This window comes from Rhinolophus sinicus, linkage group LG15 (assembly GCF_036562045.2).
Source record: "Rhinolophus sinicus isolate RSC01 linkage group LG15, ASM3656204v1, whole genome shotgun sequence".
Taxonomy (NCBI): Eukaryota; Metazoa; Chordata; class Mammalia; order Chiroptera; family Rhinolophidae; genus Rhinolophus; species Rhinolophus sinicus.
This window is the reverse complement of record NC_133764.1, coordinates 10,862,825-10,879,952: the sequence shown is the minus strand read 5'-3', so window position 1 is coordinate 10,879,952 and position 17,128 is coordinate 10,862,825. Positions and strand designations below refer to the sequence as shown.

The following is a 17,128-nucleotide window of genomic DNA, read 5'->3' as shown; positions in this document are numbered from 1 at the left end:
AATTCACAATATTCAAGTTCCCCAGCTCAGATACATCTTTTAATCTCCTTTTCGCCACAATCTCATTTGTTTCCCAGAACTACCATTTTCTGGAAACTATTTTCCTAAATCATATTTTAAAAAAAACAAAAGAAAAAAGTCTACAATCTCAGTTCTCCCAAAATGTTCATGGTTTTGGAATTTTGACCTGTTCTGAAATTCAAATCCCCCGGTCCATCTTCAATCCTTTCCATCTCCTATGCTTCTTTGCCTCAGAGGAGTGCAGGTTAAGGATATAGGGGGACTGTCATCCCATCTGCCCCTGCCTCCAAGGCCTTCCTCAGTCTCTTGTGGTTCCGCTGTGTGTGTATATATAATTTGTGTGTAGATATATATATATACATATATATATATATATGCTTTATTATGTATTTTTCGCAGTTTTTCTAAAGTGCCAGAAACAAAATTTGTGGGAACTTTTTAGTGATTTTTTTTGCATTTTTCCCTGTTAAAAATTTTTTTTCTCCCATAAAAATTGGACCTTGGTACATTCAGTAGGAAAACTCTTCACTCGGACTGTGGCCAAGACCAAGAAAAGTGCAAAGAGACAGAGGAGGAGTGAAGGAACAACACTCCTCCGTGGTTAACATTCAGGGAGCCTGTTGAAAACCTCCCCCACTTATATAGGTTGGGAGGGTAAGAGGAGGCAGGAAGATGCTCCTGTCTCTCCCCCCAAACTCACCTCCCTCCAAAAGCCATGATCTTGCCCTTTCAGTATCTGTTGAGAGGGCAGCCATCTTGGCCCCAGAAAACAGTAGCTGGGAAAAAGGCTGACGTTTGATGACAGCAACTTTTCCCCTTTTTAAAACTGCACTCCTCCTCTAATTCCCATTTACCAAATTTGCTCCCCAAAACTGGCTCTCCGTTTGGAGCTGCTTTTTTTGGGGTGGCTGGGGGGGTCTGATGGGAAATGTTCATCCAATCACAGAGTGGGGAGGCCCAGTTATCAGAGAATTAGGAGCATAGGAGCAGACATTTAACTCCCCACTGGAAGGAAACATAGGGACCCCTGACCAGGGTTACTAGTGCAAATTAGGGATTAGGGACTATTTAAGGTCCCTGCACCCCATCCCTAGGCTGGGATCTTTGGGTGTGGGGAACTGAGTCAAAGATGGGGTATAAGGTGCTATTTTGGAGGGAAAGTTGGTGGGGATACCCCAAAGCCCACCAAGGGAGTAGGATGGTTCCCCAAAAACCATCTGGAGTGATTAGTAAGGAAAGCGACATTGGGGAAGATGGGGTAAAGGTAAGGATGGGAGGTCATGTGCAAATCTTGGGCTTACCCACCCATCCAAACCCCATCATTTTTCTGGCTATTTGGTCTAGTCTGGGAGAAACCATCAGGAAAAAAAAAAACAAAACAGGGAGAAAATAGATTCCTTTTCCCATCCCATATGGAGCTCCTCCCTCCTAGCCCCCAAATCTGGTTTAGCCCAGAAGAGGCCATATGTAGATGCAGAAAGAGGTGTGATCTACTCACCTCTTTTGCCTTGGAAGAATCTGGGGCTCACTGGATTTGGGAATCAGGATAGGGCCAAGATTGGTGCTGCCCTGAGCTGGGGAAGTGCTCAGCCATGGAACAGATGGGTAGCCCTCCCCTCAACACCTCCTTGATCTGGATTGGGAGAGGCCATCTCCAGAGTCTAGGAGTATGAGGAGAAATATGGAAGATCCAAAGGTATGGAAGCCAAAGGCATGGCATCTTAATGTGAAGGAAACAGGGACACAGAAATCCACGCTTGGAGGAATAGAATCCAAAACCAAGCTCCCAGGAAGGTGGGTGTCAGGTATCACAATGGTCTGGTCCAGGCCCTGGGCCGCTAAGAATGGAATGTGCTAGGAAGCATCTGGGCAAGGGCTTAGAGAAAGTTTCAGAATGAGGGGGAATCACTAGGTGAGAGAGATGGTTTCCCCCTAGGTTTACAAATCAGGGGGGTGGGTTAGACATTCAGAGCTGGTGGGGGCCATGAGTAGAGATTCATATAAGTATATTGCTCAGTTGCCCCAAGGGCTGGAGAAGGGACGGGAACTGGCCCTGCCCCTCGTGGAGGCCATTCCCTGGAGGAGAACTGAGAGGGGAACCATCAGAGATCCCTTCCCAGAATATGGGAAAACTACAATCTCACACAAAACATCCTGACTCCTGAGCTCCAGGGGCCCCTAAGTCCCTGCACAAAAGTGTGAAGGGGTTCCCAAGGGGCAGGGAAACCAGGGAGCTGGTAGTGGCGGGGGGTTCAGGGAGGGTGGCATCTGGTGAAAGGGGAGATCTGGGCCCAGAGCTCACCCCACATCTCCCTTCTGGGTTCCCTCAACCCCTGCTCGCTCCCCTTCTCCCTTAGGGGGGACTGGTGGAGGAAGAGTTGGGGGGGGTGGAGTTGGGGGTGTAGGGGCTGCTGCTTGAGGATTGACTGCGTAGCCAAAGACCCCTGGTAGGAAGGGAAGGGCCCCCCCACTCTTCTCATCAGGTAGGACCATGTTAAGAGCAACTGGGAGAGCAGCCAAGTTGCTGAAGTTGTAAGGGTAGGCAGCAAGGAGCTGGGGGCCATAGACAAGAGGGTAGGGCTCAGGGTAGAAGGTGACTTTGGCAGCCCCCATCCCTTCCATGCGGTCACCCTCCCCAGCCCCCACTGGCCCCTCACTTCCAGGTTTTCCCCTGCCACTGCCAGGTTCCCGGCCACTCCCAATCAGAGCCAGTGGAAATTCCTGCACAGGCTGGTATGCATAGGTGCCCCCTCCTGCCACCACTGGGGGCTCCTCACCCCCTGAGATGACAGGGTCCTGGAGTGAGGCGGTCTCAGAAGCTTCCTCAGCAGCAGCACTCCCGCCACCGGCCTCCCCGCTGGATGAGGAAACTTGCATCTCTTGGGGGGCCTCCTCCTTCACATCCCTGGGTCTTGTGCCAATGCTGCCCTTGGAGTAGGCAATGACAGGTGTGGGTGTGCCCCCAGGCCGCTCAGCAGCATGCCTCTGCCCATGGCGGCTCAGGGCAGCTGCTGTCTTGCACACCTTGGCACAATGAGGGCAGGTGAAACGGGTGGAAGGCCTCCGTCCAGCCCGGGAGCTGTGGGAGCCCCCACTGTGGGCCTCCTGGTGCTTTCGCAGCTTCCTCAGGGTGGTGAATATCTGGGCACAGTCCCCACAGCGATGCCTCCGCTCACCACGGGCACGTCCTGCAGGGCCCTCAGCCGCTGGGGTCTCCTCCCAGCTCCTCCGTTCCAGCTTCTGTCTCCAGCGCGGTGGCCTGCGGCCTCTGGGCATCCCGCTGGCCCCGCTGCTGCCTGCGCCTGCGGCTCCAGCCTTGCGCTTGGGCTTGTAGGAGTAGTAGGGCCTCCAGAGCTGGTCCTCCCCACCAGCCTTCGATTCCTCCTCCTCCTCCTCCTCTTCCTCATCGTCCTCCTCTTCATCGTCCTCCTCACTCTCCTCCACCTCCTCACCACTCAGCTCCCCAGGACGAAGGTCAGTTTCTGAGATGCGGCGCTTGACAATGGCCTCCTCCCCGATTCGCACAGTGATCTGACACAGTGGAGGTGGTGCCTGTAACTGAGAGGGGCCTCTACTAGGCCCTGCAGGAAGACCCCCACCCCCGCCAATCCCACCAGCTGGCTTGGCCGTGTAGGTCAGAGTCCTTCCAGCCCGAGGGTTGCGGCCTTTGGCCTCCTCTGTGGCCGTGGCAGGCCCTGCAGCCGTTGCTGGGCTGCCTGCTGTGGCTGGGCTTGTTGGTGTGGCTGCAGGCTCTGGAGGAGGAGGTGGGTACTCACGTTTTTTGGGGGGTCTCGGGGGGGCAGTATAAGTGATAACTGAGGCGGCTTGGGCACCCCCTGTGCTGGCTAGCCCACCCCCGGCTCCACCATTGCTACTGCCCCCATGAACAATGACAGAGGGAGCTGGGTGGGCAAAAGTGATGACAGAGGGTGGAGGGCCAGGCTCTGGGGCAGGTGGGGGTCCAGGTGGTGGGCTGGGCGGCAATGCTGCAGGGGCTGGTGTGTTGAGGCTTGGAGAAAGGGGGGCCTCGGGGGCTCCCTGGCTGTAGGTCTTGTAGGGCCGCTTGGCTGCCCGCATGGGGAGCAGGCGGTACAGCTTGAGGGTATTGAGCTTGGGCTTATAGCCTCCATTGGGTGTCTTCTCACTGGCTAGGAGGCCCGGGCTAATGCCATGGAAGGCTCGCTGGTGGGTCTTCAGGTTATAGTAAGTGACAAAGGTCTCCCAGCAGAAGATGCACTGGTACCTGGGCCAGGACAGAGGGAACAGGACAGGGACAGAGCCAGTTGAGTGAGGGGCTGTGAAGTCAGGGCCTCAGCTTCCCATACCCTCTACTGCCCTCTACTCAGACCTAGAATTCTCCCAGCCATTCGCTCACCCTCCTTTCCTGTGAGGGGAACTTTCTCCTTCCTCCTCAGCCTTCTCCATAGCACCAAACCATGGCATGGTACCTAGAGATGCTAATAAGCATCAGCAGAAGGAACTGGGGCTGGAGGGAGGTAGAGGGAGTGATGGCAAGCAGATGAGCAGGGGCCAGTGGTGAACAGATATCTGAAGATGACTTCCTAAGCCCCACACTCTGCCCACTCCTTCCCTTGTCTATGTGGTCCCTGAGTGCTGATTCTTGAACCAACGGCCTCCACCGACCCCTAATCCCCAGCCCCCCAGGCCACTCACCTGCGCTCCCCAGTGTGCCACACCTCGTGCTTGGTACGGTACTCAGCCAGGGCGAACACTTTCTCACAGTAGCGGCAGGGGTACTTCCTCCGCCAGGAGTGTACGTTGCTGTGCCGCTTCAGGCTGGACAGGGTCACGTAGGAACGCTCACAGGCCGCGCACACATACAGCACGTGGCCGCCCACCACCTTCACTACATGCTCAGGGCCACCTCGAAAGCCCACTGCTGGGGTCAGGGCTGAGGCGTCCACTCCTGCAGGGCCACTGGGGCCAGAGCCCCCGGCTCCCAGCCCTGCAGACCCTCGATTGCTGGCACCCCTACGGCACTGTGCCTCGTGGGTCTGTAGCCTCTTGGGATGGATGAAGCTTTTCCCGCATCGGGGACAGGGGATGGGCCGCCGGGACAAGGTGGGCTGCGAGTCAGGGGCCTGGGCCTCAGCCCTGTCACTCTCCCACTCCCCGGCTGACCTAGGCTCAGGCCCATAACTGTCCTCTTCAGGCTGCGAGGTGGCCATGGGGGCTGAGGTAGGAGGTACCCAGGCATCACCTCCCTCCCCCAGGCCCTGCAGGCGGGAGATGCCCAGACGCCGCCCCAGAGCTCCGATCTCTGCCACAGCTGCCCCGTCCCCTCCACCGCCAGGTAGTGCAAGCCGGGCACTGTAGATGAAGTTGAGGACATCAGAGAAGGCAGCTGCTGGGACCCCTGGCAGCTCCAGGACCCGAGGTGGGGATGAAGTGGGGGGTGAGGCTGGAGGGGGAGAAGAGGAAGAAGAGGAGGAGGAGGAGGAAGAGGAGGAAGAAGAGGAGGCAGCTGTGGTGGTGGCAGGGTTGGGGGCTGAGCCCCCAGTAATTGGTGGGAGGGGCAGTGGGGCTGAAGCGAGCAGGGCCTCTCTGAAGAAGGGACTAGAAGCAGCCAGGACGCTGCGGTGAGCAGGGAACTTGGTGTCTCCGGCTATGAGGGTGACGTCACAGAAGAGGCCACGGAGCCGCTGCTCATTGAGCTGGCGCAGGACGGCGGGGGCATGGGACGGGTCCATCACCTCTGCTGGGGGGGGCATGGTGCCAGCCTAGACAGAGGAGAAGAGGCCAGGGGAGGATCTCAGAGGCTGGGCAGAGGGCAGGGGCCTCTAAAATCAGAGAGGTGAGCTGAGAGGGGGTCGGAGTTTATTTGTCAGAAATAGTGGAAGGCTGACTAACTTTTGGTCACAGACGTCAGAGGTTAAACTTAGTCACCTATGTCTGGCCAGCATCCAACACCAGTATGTCAAACATCTGGGGCTAGAAGATGCCAGCGATACCTCAGGTTGATGAGGGTCAAGGGGTCAAAATCTCCAAAGTCACAGACTAGAGAATTAAGCAATGGATACCCCTCACCCACTGGGAGGCGGAGGAAGCCCCACAACTGCTGATGACTATTTCAGAGAACTCCCCAGCCTAGACAAAATGGCTGCCCTTTCTGGCCTGCTGCCTCGGGTCCAGTTTTTCCTAGCTGCAGACCTCTCACCGTCTCACCTGAGAGCACAGCCAACATGGAGCGGAATGGGGGTGGCTCAGTGAGTCCCTTCTGCTGGACCTCTTCCCTCTGTGAAGAAACAGAAACTATGTCCTCAGTAAGGGAACTGGGAAAGAAGGGACCCCCATGAGGTGGGAAGTGGTGCAGCTCTCAGGTCAAGGAGGACGCTTGGGCTGCTCTGCAGACCCTGACCAGCCCAGGAGCCTCTGTCAGGTTATTTGCTTAGGCACATCCAATTAAACCTAGGAGGTCACGCAGATTATTGCAAAAGCCTTGTTCTGCTGGACCCAGAAGTACAGGAACAAGATAATTTGCATATTCCCAATTGGCTTCAAAACACACAGCAGCTAAATTCAGTCCCATAGGTTCAGGGAAGCCTGTTGGATCACTCTCAAGTCCCTTTGGCCCAATCTTGGGGCTCAAAGTGAATCAAAGATTTACATTTTGTCTTTTATTATAATAGTCTCATTTACATTTCAAAATAGATTTGCTTGAGCTTTTTTATTGGGCCCAGCTTCTAGATATTCAAAGCAGGAGAGAATCTTCTCTCACAGGTGCCTGCCCCATAAATCTTAGAGGGGATTTCTGACCCAGGTGCCAGGAGATCACCAAAGACCATGATTCATACACATGTGCCAGCTTGCTCCAGTCTTTGGAGGGCACTGGAAAGGCCACCATATTGGGAGTGAGGAAGCTTGGGTCCCACTTCTTACTCTGAGAGCTGGTGGCTTTAGGACTTCCACTTAAAGAGGGGGCGGAGAACACAACTCCTACCTCACCTCTTTCTGGGAGGCTCATCCAAAAGGAATAGCAGGCAATCCAAATGCCAGCTGTGGCAGTCACAGCACAGAAGGCACCTCACAGCCGCTCTCCCCTGTGGGTATAGCCAGGGCTTTGGAGTTCCATTTTTCAGTTGAAGATCTGAGTTCCAGAGCCACAGTGACTTAGCCAAAGTCACACAGAGCTGATAACAGGTGGGGCTTGTCCACAGAGCAAGGCCTGCTGACCTGAGAGCAGAGCTCTTGGCCCCTCGTCCACCCTCCACAAAGCCTGGGAGCGCTCTCCTTCCCAATGCCCTGGGTCACACATGTCCTCTGAGGTGTTTTGCATCAGGAGTTCCTCATACAATTTCCACCCCCCAAAAAACCTTCTTTTCCCATTTAGCACTGCTACTATCTGGACTAAACGACCTGGCCTCCACAGTCCATTTCATGTTCCAAAAAGACTTCTCTGACTCCTCTCCTGGAGAAAAAGGAGGAAGGTGATAAACAGAGGTGATATGCAAAAGTTCAACAGCCCTGACAGCCAGGCACACAGTCACTGCTACTCTGTCAGTTGCTGGATTGCAGATAGGTCTTGTTGTAGAGTGAGGAAAGAGAGCAAGGCCTCCCACTCCCTTTCATGACAGCCACTGGCCCATTGGGACCCCCAAGAGTCAGTGCTTTCCTCGCATTATCTCATTTGCTCCTTTCCTCTTCACTACCCTAAAAGGTAGCAGTTAGCTTCCCCATTTTAAAGTGACAGACCAAGGCTCAGAGGAGCTACCGTAGGTAGCTCACCCAAGGATATATGACCAGTCATTAGTAGAGCTGGAATCTGATCCCAGGAAGTTTGGCTCCAAAGCCTGTGTTTTTGACTATACCACATCAGGGTGAAGGGCATGTTTACAGCTGTGACACTGTGGTATAATAGGAATATGTAATTGATCTTCATCTCCATAATGGACACAGAGCTCCTAACTCTTGAAATTTCCTAAGTGATAAAGCATTAGGAGCATCATTTGTTCTAATAGTTGGTCTTTGACCCTGGTTCCTGACACCAACCTCCTAAATCCCTTGGAATTTCCTGGGTGATGGGAGCATCTTTTGTTCTAATGAGGTGACTCTGGGTGGCTCCTGGTGGGGGGCTGGTCACCAGAAAGACCAAGCCAAGATGAGAAGCTTGGAACTTTCAGCCCCACCCCACCTTCAACCTCTCGGGAGAGGGCCTGGAGACTGAGTTAATAATCGATCATGCTTATGTGATGAAGCCTCCATAAAAATCCCTAAACTATGGGGAGGATAGCGCTTCCAGGCTGGCAAACATCCACATGCCGAAAGGGTGGAGCACCCCAACTCTGTGGAAACAGAAGCTCCTGTACTCAGGACCCTTCTAGACCTTATATACCTCTTCATTGGCTATTCATCTGTATTATATCTTTTACTATATAATAAATCAGTAAACGTGTTTCCCTCAGTTCTATGAGACATTATAGCAACTTATTGAATCGGAGGAAGGGGTTATGGGACACCCCAATTTATAGCTGGTCAGTTGGTCAGAAGGAAAGGAGGCCTGGACTTGAAACTGGCAGCTGAAGTGGAGGCACTCTTGTGGGACTGAGCCCTTAACCTGTGGAATCTGACACTATCTCCAGGTAGTGTCAGAGTTGAATTGTAGGACACCCAGCTAGTGGCAGAGAATTGGTCAGTGTGGGAAAAACCCACACATTTGGTGTCAGAAGTATTGTGAGTAGAATGTATAGAAAAATAGTTGTGTTTTTCTTTCAACAACACCCACGAGGACCCCCACTAGCCCTTTGTGAAAATTAGAGGCAAGGTCCCTTCCTCCAGGAGGCAGCAGTCCTGAACAGGTGAGCAACACAAAGGTTCGATTCCAGCCCCCATGCACCTCCGTGGCCAGGCCTGCCCACCTGCACAACCACATAGGTGTAGTGCTTGCTGAGACATGGCTGTGAAGATACTTGGACAAGGCCTACTGAGCCTTCTTAGAATAGAACCAGAAAAGTCCAAAGCTGGCCTAGTCCTTAGAGATTACCTAGAATCATCATCATCATGGCATTTGTAGCTGCCATTTATGAAATACTTATTATGTGCCAAGTACAGAGCTAGGCATTTTATTTGCATCGTCTCATTTCAACACTCGAAAAGGACCACAGTGAGGCAGGGGTTATAATCAACCCCACTGTACAGATGAGGAAACTGGGGCTTTAAATACTCCAAACTCCTCTCTTTCAGGTATACAAAACATAGTAGCAGGGTGATATGCCCATGGTCTCTTTGCTAGCCAAGTCAGGTTATGACTCAGGTCTCTGGAGTTCAATTGCTCCACCACTGGCCACTGACCTACAAGGACTTATGGGAGGTGGAGAAGATACTAGCTATGTGACCCTGGGAAAGTTACTTAACCTCTCTGTATCTCAGTTTCGTTGTCTATGAGGTAGAGATAATGAAAAGCTCTCACTTCATATGGTTGTTGTGAAGAAGTAGTGAGCTAATAACTGGTAGTACTTAGAAGAGTGCCTGGCACACAGTAAATGCTGGCTCTTGTTATCATCTTGGAACTCAGTCCCGGAAAATGGTGGGGGGGGAAGTGGTGAAGAAAAAGGCAGAAATCAGGCGTCATGGTAGGTTTGGTTGGCTCTGTGGTTTTCAGTGTTTTACTTGTCTTTATAGTTTCTCTACTCTTGACTGGCTGTGTGATCTTAGAGGTGTGACTGAGGCGGAGATCTGAGCACTGCCACCAGATACACTGCACCTCTTGCTGTTCCCTCTGCCTGGAATGTTCTTTCTTCAGATAGCCTCATGCATTTCTGCCCCACCTTTTTAAAACCTAGACTCAAAAGTCACCTTCCCCTGGAGGTCTTCCCTAGCCACCCCACCTCCCCAAACTTCCTATCGTTTTCCCCTACTTTATTTCTCTCCTTGGCACTTAGTAAAACATATTGTACATTGATTTCCAGAATGTAACGTCCAAGGAAGGGAGAGATTTTTGTCTGCTTTGTTCACTGCTATCCCCAGTGCTTAGAACAGTGACTGGTACATAATGGGAGATTTAAGAAAAACAGTAGTGAATGCATGAACCTGCCTTCTTCAAAGTTTGCGTGGAGTCTGTCCACCTTCAGCAAGGAAGACATTCTCAGTGCCAGACTGAGCTGACCGGGAGTTAGGAGGATGAGTGTAACTTGACCACTTCTGGGGCACTCACACTTTGCCTGATATACTTCCAGGGCTTTACATACATTGCCTCATGTAATGATTTCCTCCAAAAGACCACCCAGAGTCAGTATTTATATTATCCCAATTTTACCGATGAAACTGATGCTCACAAAGGGATGGATATACCCTTCTTAAGGTCACACAGCTCATGAGCAGCAGGGTCAAAATTCAAATCCAGGCCTGTTCGAAACCCAGATGCTGAGTCTTTCCCTCTGCTATACTGCCGGATCCTGCCTTGAAGGGAGGGGCCTATGGCCAGGCAGCTGGGTCTCACGTGCTAAGTGCTAACTGTGTTATGTCTGACTCCGCCCTTTCCCTCGCTCCCCACATCTAGCAGTCACTAAGTCTGGTTGAGTCTGCAGCCCAGCTTGGGAATGGTTCTGGAAGCCTTCCCTTCAACCCGTCTCTGGCCCCCAGACTAGCTCAGGGCCTTGTTAACACTCGCATGGTCCAAGGCCATGGCCTCTCAGCTATTCCCCTGCCCCTAGGCTTACCTTTTACCATCCAGCCTTCCCCTCACTAAAGGTCAATGTCCCCAATGCGGCTCAGGTGGTATCACTTCTAAGCTTGGAACCCTTTACTGGTCCCCGCTCATTCCAGAATGAAGTTCAAATTCAGCCAGGCATTCAAGGGTCTAGTTCCAATCTTCCTTTCTAATCTTGCCTTGTGTTTGTCTCCCTTCAAGCACCCAGTGTGCTCTTCAACCTCAACACATCCCGCACCTCCATGCCTTTGCCTATGTTGGTCCTCCTGCCAGAAATGCAACTTTCCCCAACCTCTTCCCCAAAGCTGTCCAAAGTGTTAAGATCAAACTCAATGCCAGCTCCTTCTTGACCCTCCCTAACCCACAGAACAAGGACAATCTCTCCTTTGCCAGGTTCATCAACATTTTGTACCTCTATGGCCAGCACCCGGCAGCAGATTTTAGCTCACTCCCTAGGCTAGGACTCCCTGAGTCACTACCTAAGCACACCGGTCTGCTGAAATGGATTCGTGCAGGTGCTAAGTTACACAAAAATTGGGGAGAAGTATGTGCACACAGAAGCCCATGGAAAGCTTCAGAAGAGCAGCAGAGGACAGCATAGAAGAGCACAGGATCTGGAACCTGACTGCCAGCTTTACCTCTTACTAGCTAAGTGGCTTTGGGCAAATTACATCTCTGGGCCTCAGCTGTCTCATCTGAAAAAGAGAGGTAATTAGAATACGTACTTCCATGGGGCATAATAAAGACTAAATGAGCAATCATGTGTAAAAGCACTGAGAACAGTGCCTGGTACACAGTAAGTGCTAAATAAATGTTTATTGCTATTGTTATTAGCCAAGCCCCGACGAGGGGCTCAGTGCTGACAGCGGGCTGACAGTACCTGGCATAGGCATAGTCCCCAAACTGTAGTTACTTTCCAGGTACATTTCCCATGTGCTACTTACTTACAAGATAGGCAGGACAGGCACTTAGCCCCATTTTACAGATAAGGAACTAAGGCTCACTCAGGGAAAGTGCCAGTGAGGAAGCGGTAAGGCCAGACCCCTCAGTTCTCATCTAGGCCTCCTTCCCCTCCACCAGGCCGTCATGCACTTGTTGTGCAGGCCTCTCACAGCAGCCAGCAACCCTCCCATGCAGGAGGCCCCAGCGATAGTGACTTTCCTGCCCCCCCATGCATATCCACCCTCCCAGCCAGGCTGGGCACAATATACAGTGGTGTGCACATTTGGAACACACACACCATCCACCTTCTACACACCACACTACAGAAGGGCCCAGACCCCAAAGGTGAGGAAAACCTGTTCTGAGGAATCTGCCTAGTGAGCACATTCTGTTCCCAGACCCTTCCACAGTCCCAGGAGCAGCCCCGTGTGCGTCACAGAAGAGATGGAAAAGCAGAGATACCCACAAGGGGGGCAGAGAGAGGGTGAAGCAGGAGGAGGAGGCTGAAAACTTCGTGTTTCTTTTTTCCATTTCAGTGACAAGAGTCACACCCGGCCTTTACGTAAACATGACCAAGGAGCCACTCTGTCCAAGCTCAGTTTCCTTGCAGCCGCCAGGCCTCTCCTCCCGGTGACCCTGACATGCTGGGCAGGCTGGTGAGGGGCAACAACACAGACCCCGCACAAAGACTAGCTGGGCCACCCTGAGGACACCCAAGCCTCCTGCCTGCTGTCCTTGCTCAGCCCCATATTTATCTCCCTGCCTTCTTCCTAACATAGCCCCACAGCAGCCCCACACGGCCACTTAAACACACAGAAGGCAGGCACGCACACACAGCTTGCGGCTGATCTCTCAAGGCTGAGGCCCACATGCCCTTGTCACGCCACCTCCCTCCCCACAAATGTTTTCTGACCAGCTCGCCTCCCAGCCCAACAGCACAGACAGGCTCCCACAAACAACAGGCTCCCACAAACAACGTCACAAAAGAATCCCTTAGAGAATGTTGCACACATAGTCCCTTTCCCTTGCTCGGCTGCCCACGATCCCATAAACAACCTGCACATTCCCCCTGAGCCCCTCACACCAGTGTCAGCTGCCCCACAAGTACCTGAGACACACCCTAGGGTTTCTCACTTCCTACATGATAGGTGGGACCTGAGTTCTAGACGTGTGCCCCCAGACCCATGCAACTCACTCATCATACAGACACATAAACCCATCCAGCGGGCTATCCTTGCCAAGACTAGACCACAACTCAGCAGGGACACAGAAATGGGACCTAAATGTGACACCTTCCAACTCAAAGGTACACAACCGCCCCCTCCAAATAAGCACATGAACCCTGCACTCTGGTGCAGTCCAGAGCACTTACACCATGCCAGCTATGCAGAAAACAACAGTTCATAAATAGTTCATATGTGCAGCACAAGAGGTACGTGCAAGAAAATACATGCTGGTGTAAAACCCCACATCTAACAAACTCTGCATGTATTGTACCATGCTTTGAATATGGGCCTGTCAACCAAAGCCACAGGGACCACATCTTGTAATTCTGCCCCACAATACTGGACACCCCACCATCTGGCTTTCTGTCCCCATGGCCCAGGGAGGGCCTGCCCAGACCCCTGGCTGCCAGACCAGCAAACAGTGGTGCCCAGGAGAGGTTTACCTTGCCCCACAACACAGCAGAAGACACACAATCTCCAGGACTCACAGCCACAACCCTGACCCAACGGCGCAGCGGCTCTGGGGCCCCCGCTAGCCCTGCGCACCCCGCACACCCTAACTCTGGGGCGCACGGCGGCCCACCCCTCCCCCTCTCTGCCTGGCTCCTACGCCATCGCCCTCCTAGCAGCTTGCAGCGCCCGCCAGGGCTCACACCAGCCCCACCCCACCCCCAACCTGCCCCACAAGGGGAGGGGGACATTCGGCTGCAGAATTAACCCTTCAAATGCGGAGGGCGGCCCCTTCAACCGCCCTCTGCGATCGCTCCCCCCACAGCTGCCGCGGGGTGGGACGCTGTACCAGGGCCCCCTTGGTCGCCCCCCAGCGCCGTGCGCGCCTGGGGGCGGGGCCAGGCTCAGCCCCCGACCCCTTAGCCCCTAGGTCAACACCCAAGGGGAGCGGTAGGTCACTGGGCGCCGGGCGCGGCTCCGGCCCCCGCGGCGCCGGGCAGCGGGGAGGGGGCCAGGCTGTTGGCTCCGGTCCGCCCTGGCCCTGCCCGGTTCGCCCGGGGCCCACCTGACTGCGATGGCGCCGCGTCCGCCAGGCCCGGTTCATCACCGTGGCCACCCCCGGCCGCTCCGGTTTCACCCGCCTCCAGCTCCGGCTCCGGCTCCGGCTCCGGCCTCGGCCCCCCCAGCGCCCGGCCCCGGCCCGGCCCCGCCGCTGCCGCCGCTGACATCATCGGCTCCCCCGCCCCGGTCCTACCCCCACCCCCACCCCCACCCCGGAAACAGTCCCCCCCCCAGCGCCGCCGCCGCCGAGAGGAGGCCGGCGTAGCGCAGCCGACACCGACACAAGGCTCCGGGCTCGGGCTTGGGGCTAGCGCGCCTGAAGGCCTTCCCCTGGACCGATCCCGGGCGGGAACGGCACCGCTCTGGGCCGCAGGACGGGTGGGCACCGAGCGGGGCACGGGCCGGGTTGCAGCACCCTCTCAGAATCGCACGACCACCCTACTCCCTAAGATGGGACAACCCCTCCCCCCCTGCCCTTCACTCAGCGGTGCACACCGCCTTGAGCACGCACACCCTCTCAGGGTGCAGACCCACAACATGGCAGGCTCAGAATCAAGTCCCGTGGGACCCGCAGAGCCAGGCTCAGCACATTAACAGGGCCAGCCCTGGATACACACATACACACACACCCTCCCCCAGAAATGCACGGGACCCCCACCAGGCTGCGGGCCAGGAAGGCCCCAGCCCTACAGAATAGGCACACATAAATGACTACCAGTGCAGATGAAAACGCAGCTTGGTATTTTGTCCCCACCGGAGGAAATATCCACATCTATACACTTGTCCATAAATGCAGAGGCCTTGGTGTGGGCCTCCTGGGACAGCACCAACAAAACACCAGGTGGAAGCATACACAGAAGAAACACATTCCTGAAACTCCAGAGGGACAGTCCCAGAGACTCCTCCCTGGTGTTCAAAAATTCAAGACTCTGGAGACAGAAGAGCCAGCCTTCAGAGTTCCTTTTGGAAAAACCTTTATGAAACAAAGAGAGACATAAATTAATTTAAAATCAAAGAAATCTCATCAGAGCTAGTGGTAAAGAGAAACACACAATCAGACAAACTGTGGAGTCAGGGAAACATAGATATAAAGCAAGCAGAGTTGGACAGTGTGAAAATAGGCCCACCCCCACCTCAGGAAGGTTCCAGTGAAGAACCCCACCAACCCCCATCTCAGGAAGGTTCCAGTGAAGAACCCCACCCCCACTCCAATCAGGTCACAATGGCTGGAGCTCTGAAGGGCCCAGGGCCCCTGAGCCAGGAGGAGAGGAAGAAGTCCAAGGAAAGATGGTGAGTGTGGGGGCCTAGGGGGCATAGCCACCCTCCCGTAACTCCTGGCTGCTCCCTTTCCCCTCCTCCCCTGAAACTTCCCAGCTGTCCTGGAGTTACCCACAAGTGAAATTCACAATGGTGTACCCAGGTGTCTCTGGAACCTGTGATATCACATAAACACATAGCATCTGAGGCCACCTCCCCTTCCTCAAACAAACAGAGCATCCCTGGGTCCTCTTTTTCTCCTCCCAGGAACAACTTGCCCAGAGAAACATGATGCTCCAGGACTGCTCACTCCCTGCTTCCTGCTCAAGGCACACACTGTACTACCTCATCCATCTTTCAGGGCCTTTCTAGCTCCAAGAGTTCCTCAGCAAGACAGCCTGCCCCTCTACTGTCCCACAGGGTCCTAGACCCCAGCCTGGCATTTGCCCTGTCCCAGGTCCCATGGGCTATGGTTGCCCTAATGCCCAAGCTCCTTTCTCCCTAACAGGCTGGCAGTCACCGCTACTTCAACCTGCCCGACTTCACCCAGCCATCGCCACCCTCCACTTCGCCCAGCCTCCTCTCCCACCAGTGCTGCCGGCCCTCCGATGCCACCAAGGGTCTGCTTGTGGCCCTGCTGGGTGGGGGCCTGCTGGCTGGCTTTGTGGGCCCCTTCTCCCGTATGGCTTACCACACTTCCCACTTCCCCTCACTGGAGCTGCTCATCTGTCGATGCCTCTTCCACCTTCCCATTGCCCTACTACTTAAACTGCGCGGTGACCCACTGTTGGGACCTCCCGATGTCCGGGCACGCCCTGCTCAATGTCCTCAGCATTGGATGCGCCTACAGTGCTGTTCAGGTGGTACCTGCTGGCAATGCTGCCACCATCCGGAAAGGTTCTTCCACTGTCTGCTCTGCTCTCCTTGCCCTCTGCCTTGAGAGTCAGGGTCTCAGCGGCTATGACTGGTGTGGCCTGTTGGACAGCACCTTGGGACTAATCATCATTGTGGGACCTGGACTAGGGACACTGCAGGAGGAGACCACGGGCCTTTACATCGCCATGGGCTATGTGCTCACTTTCCTAGGTGGCCTAGCACTATCGCTGGGGCTTCTGGTATATAGCTCCCTGAACTTCTCCTCCTGCCTACCGACAGTGGCCTTCCTGTTTGGCTTGGTGGGGCTGGTGGGCTCCTTACCGGGCCTCTTTCTGCTGCAGACCGCCGTGCTGCCCAATGATCCTCTGAGTTGGAGCTGTGTAGGAGCAGTGGGGATCCTCGCCCTGGTCTCCTTTGCGTGTGTGAGCTATGCGGTCACCAAGGCTCACCCTGCCCCGGTGTGCGCTGTCCTGCACTCTGAGGTGGTGGTGGCCCTGATGCTGCAGTATTATGTGCTCTGTGAGACTGTGGCACCTTCTGACATCATGGGGGCAGGGGTAGTATTGGGCAGCATTGCCATCATCACCGCCCAGAACCTCAGCTGTGAGAGGGAAGGGCAGGTGGAGGAGTGAGATCATCTTGAGAGGCTGAGGGTTGGGGAGGGGGACAGGGGTAAACAGGAGAGAATGGAATGCAAACATGGGAGAACAAGTGACTGGAAAAGAACTGGTGTGGGAGAGGATCAGCCTTTGGAGTCAAGGGTAACTTGGGGATTTGGTGGAGAGGGACTGCCTAGAAGACCAAGAGATATGGAGTCCTGGCTGGGGCTTGGGAATGAGGCCATAACTAAGGGGTAGGGTCTGAGGAGCAGATGCGAGGGGCTGAAGCAGGCAGGCCGTGAGCCATGGATTTTCCCCTCTGCATCAGAGAGAAGAGCATTGGGGCTGGAGTGTTTGGGGCTTTCAGACAAACAGAGCAAACAGCTGCACTGGGGGAAGGGAATTTGCCTTTTTTCCTTGAGGGAAGTTTCCCTTCCTGGTGGTTGTGTCTCTCGCCCCCAACTTGGGGTGGTGAGGTGACACTGACATCAAACAAGGATCACTCTGTGCAGTTGGTGTAATCTCTGCTT

General features: G+C 54.4%; 2 protein-coding genes across 4 annotated transcripts; one reads left to right on the top strand and one right to left on the bottom strand.

Moving 5' to 3' along the window:
• Positions 1-453: 453 nt before the first annotated feature.
• ZBTB4 (zinc finger and BTB domain containing 4) lies at positions 454-14,698 on the bottom strand. 3 transcript variants are annotated; one of them, XM_019745115.2, is made up of 4 exons: positions 13,871-14,009; positions 6,208-6,277; positions 4,696-5,762; positions 454-4,264 (listed from the first exon to the last, which is right to left on the bottom strand). In XM_019745115.2, the coding sequence occupies exons 3-4, from the start codon at positions 5,751-5,753 to the stop codon at positions 2,320-2,322; spliced, it is 3,003 nt and encodes a 1,000-aa protein (XP_019600674.2). In that variant the 5' UTR covers positions 5,754-5,762; positions 6,208-6,277; positions 13,871-14,009; the 3' UTR covers positions 454-2,319. The 3 variants fall into 3 exon arrangements, with proteins under 3 accessions (XP_019600674.2, XP_074175880.1, XP_019600675.2); XM_074319779.1 differs by lacking the exon at positions 13,871-14,009 and adding an exon at positions 14,582-14,698 and having other exon boundaries at positions 2,179-4,264; XM_019745116.2 differs by lacking the exon at positions 13,871-14,009 and adding an exon at positions 6,988-7,264 and having other exon boundaries at positions 2,179-4,264.
• On the top strand, positions 14,590-16,631 carry SLC35G6 (solute carrier family 35 member G6). Its single transcript, XM_074320393.1, is given in 6 exon segments — positions 14,590-14,605; positions 14,942-14,972; positions 14,974-15,022; positions 15,025-15,156; positions 15,632-15,930; positions 15,932-16,631. Coding segments are annotated over 6 exon segments (1,227 nt in total).
• The last annotated feature ends 497 nt before the right edge of the window (positions 16,632-17,128 follow it).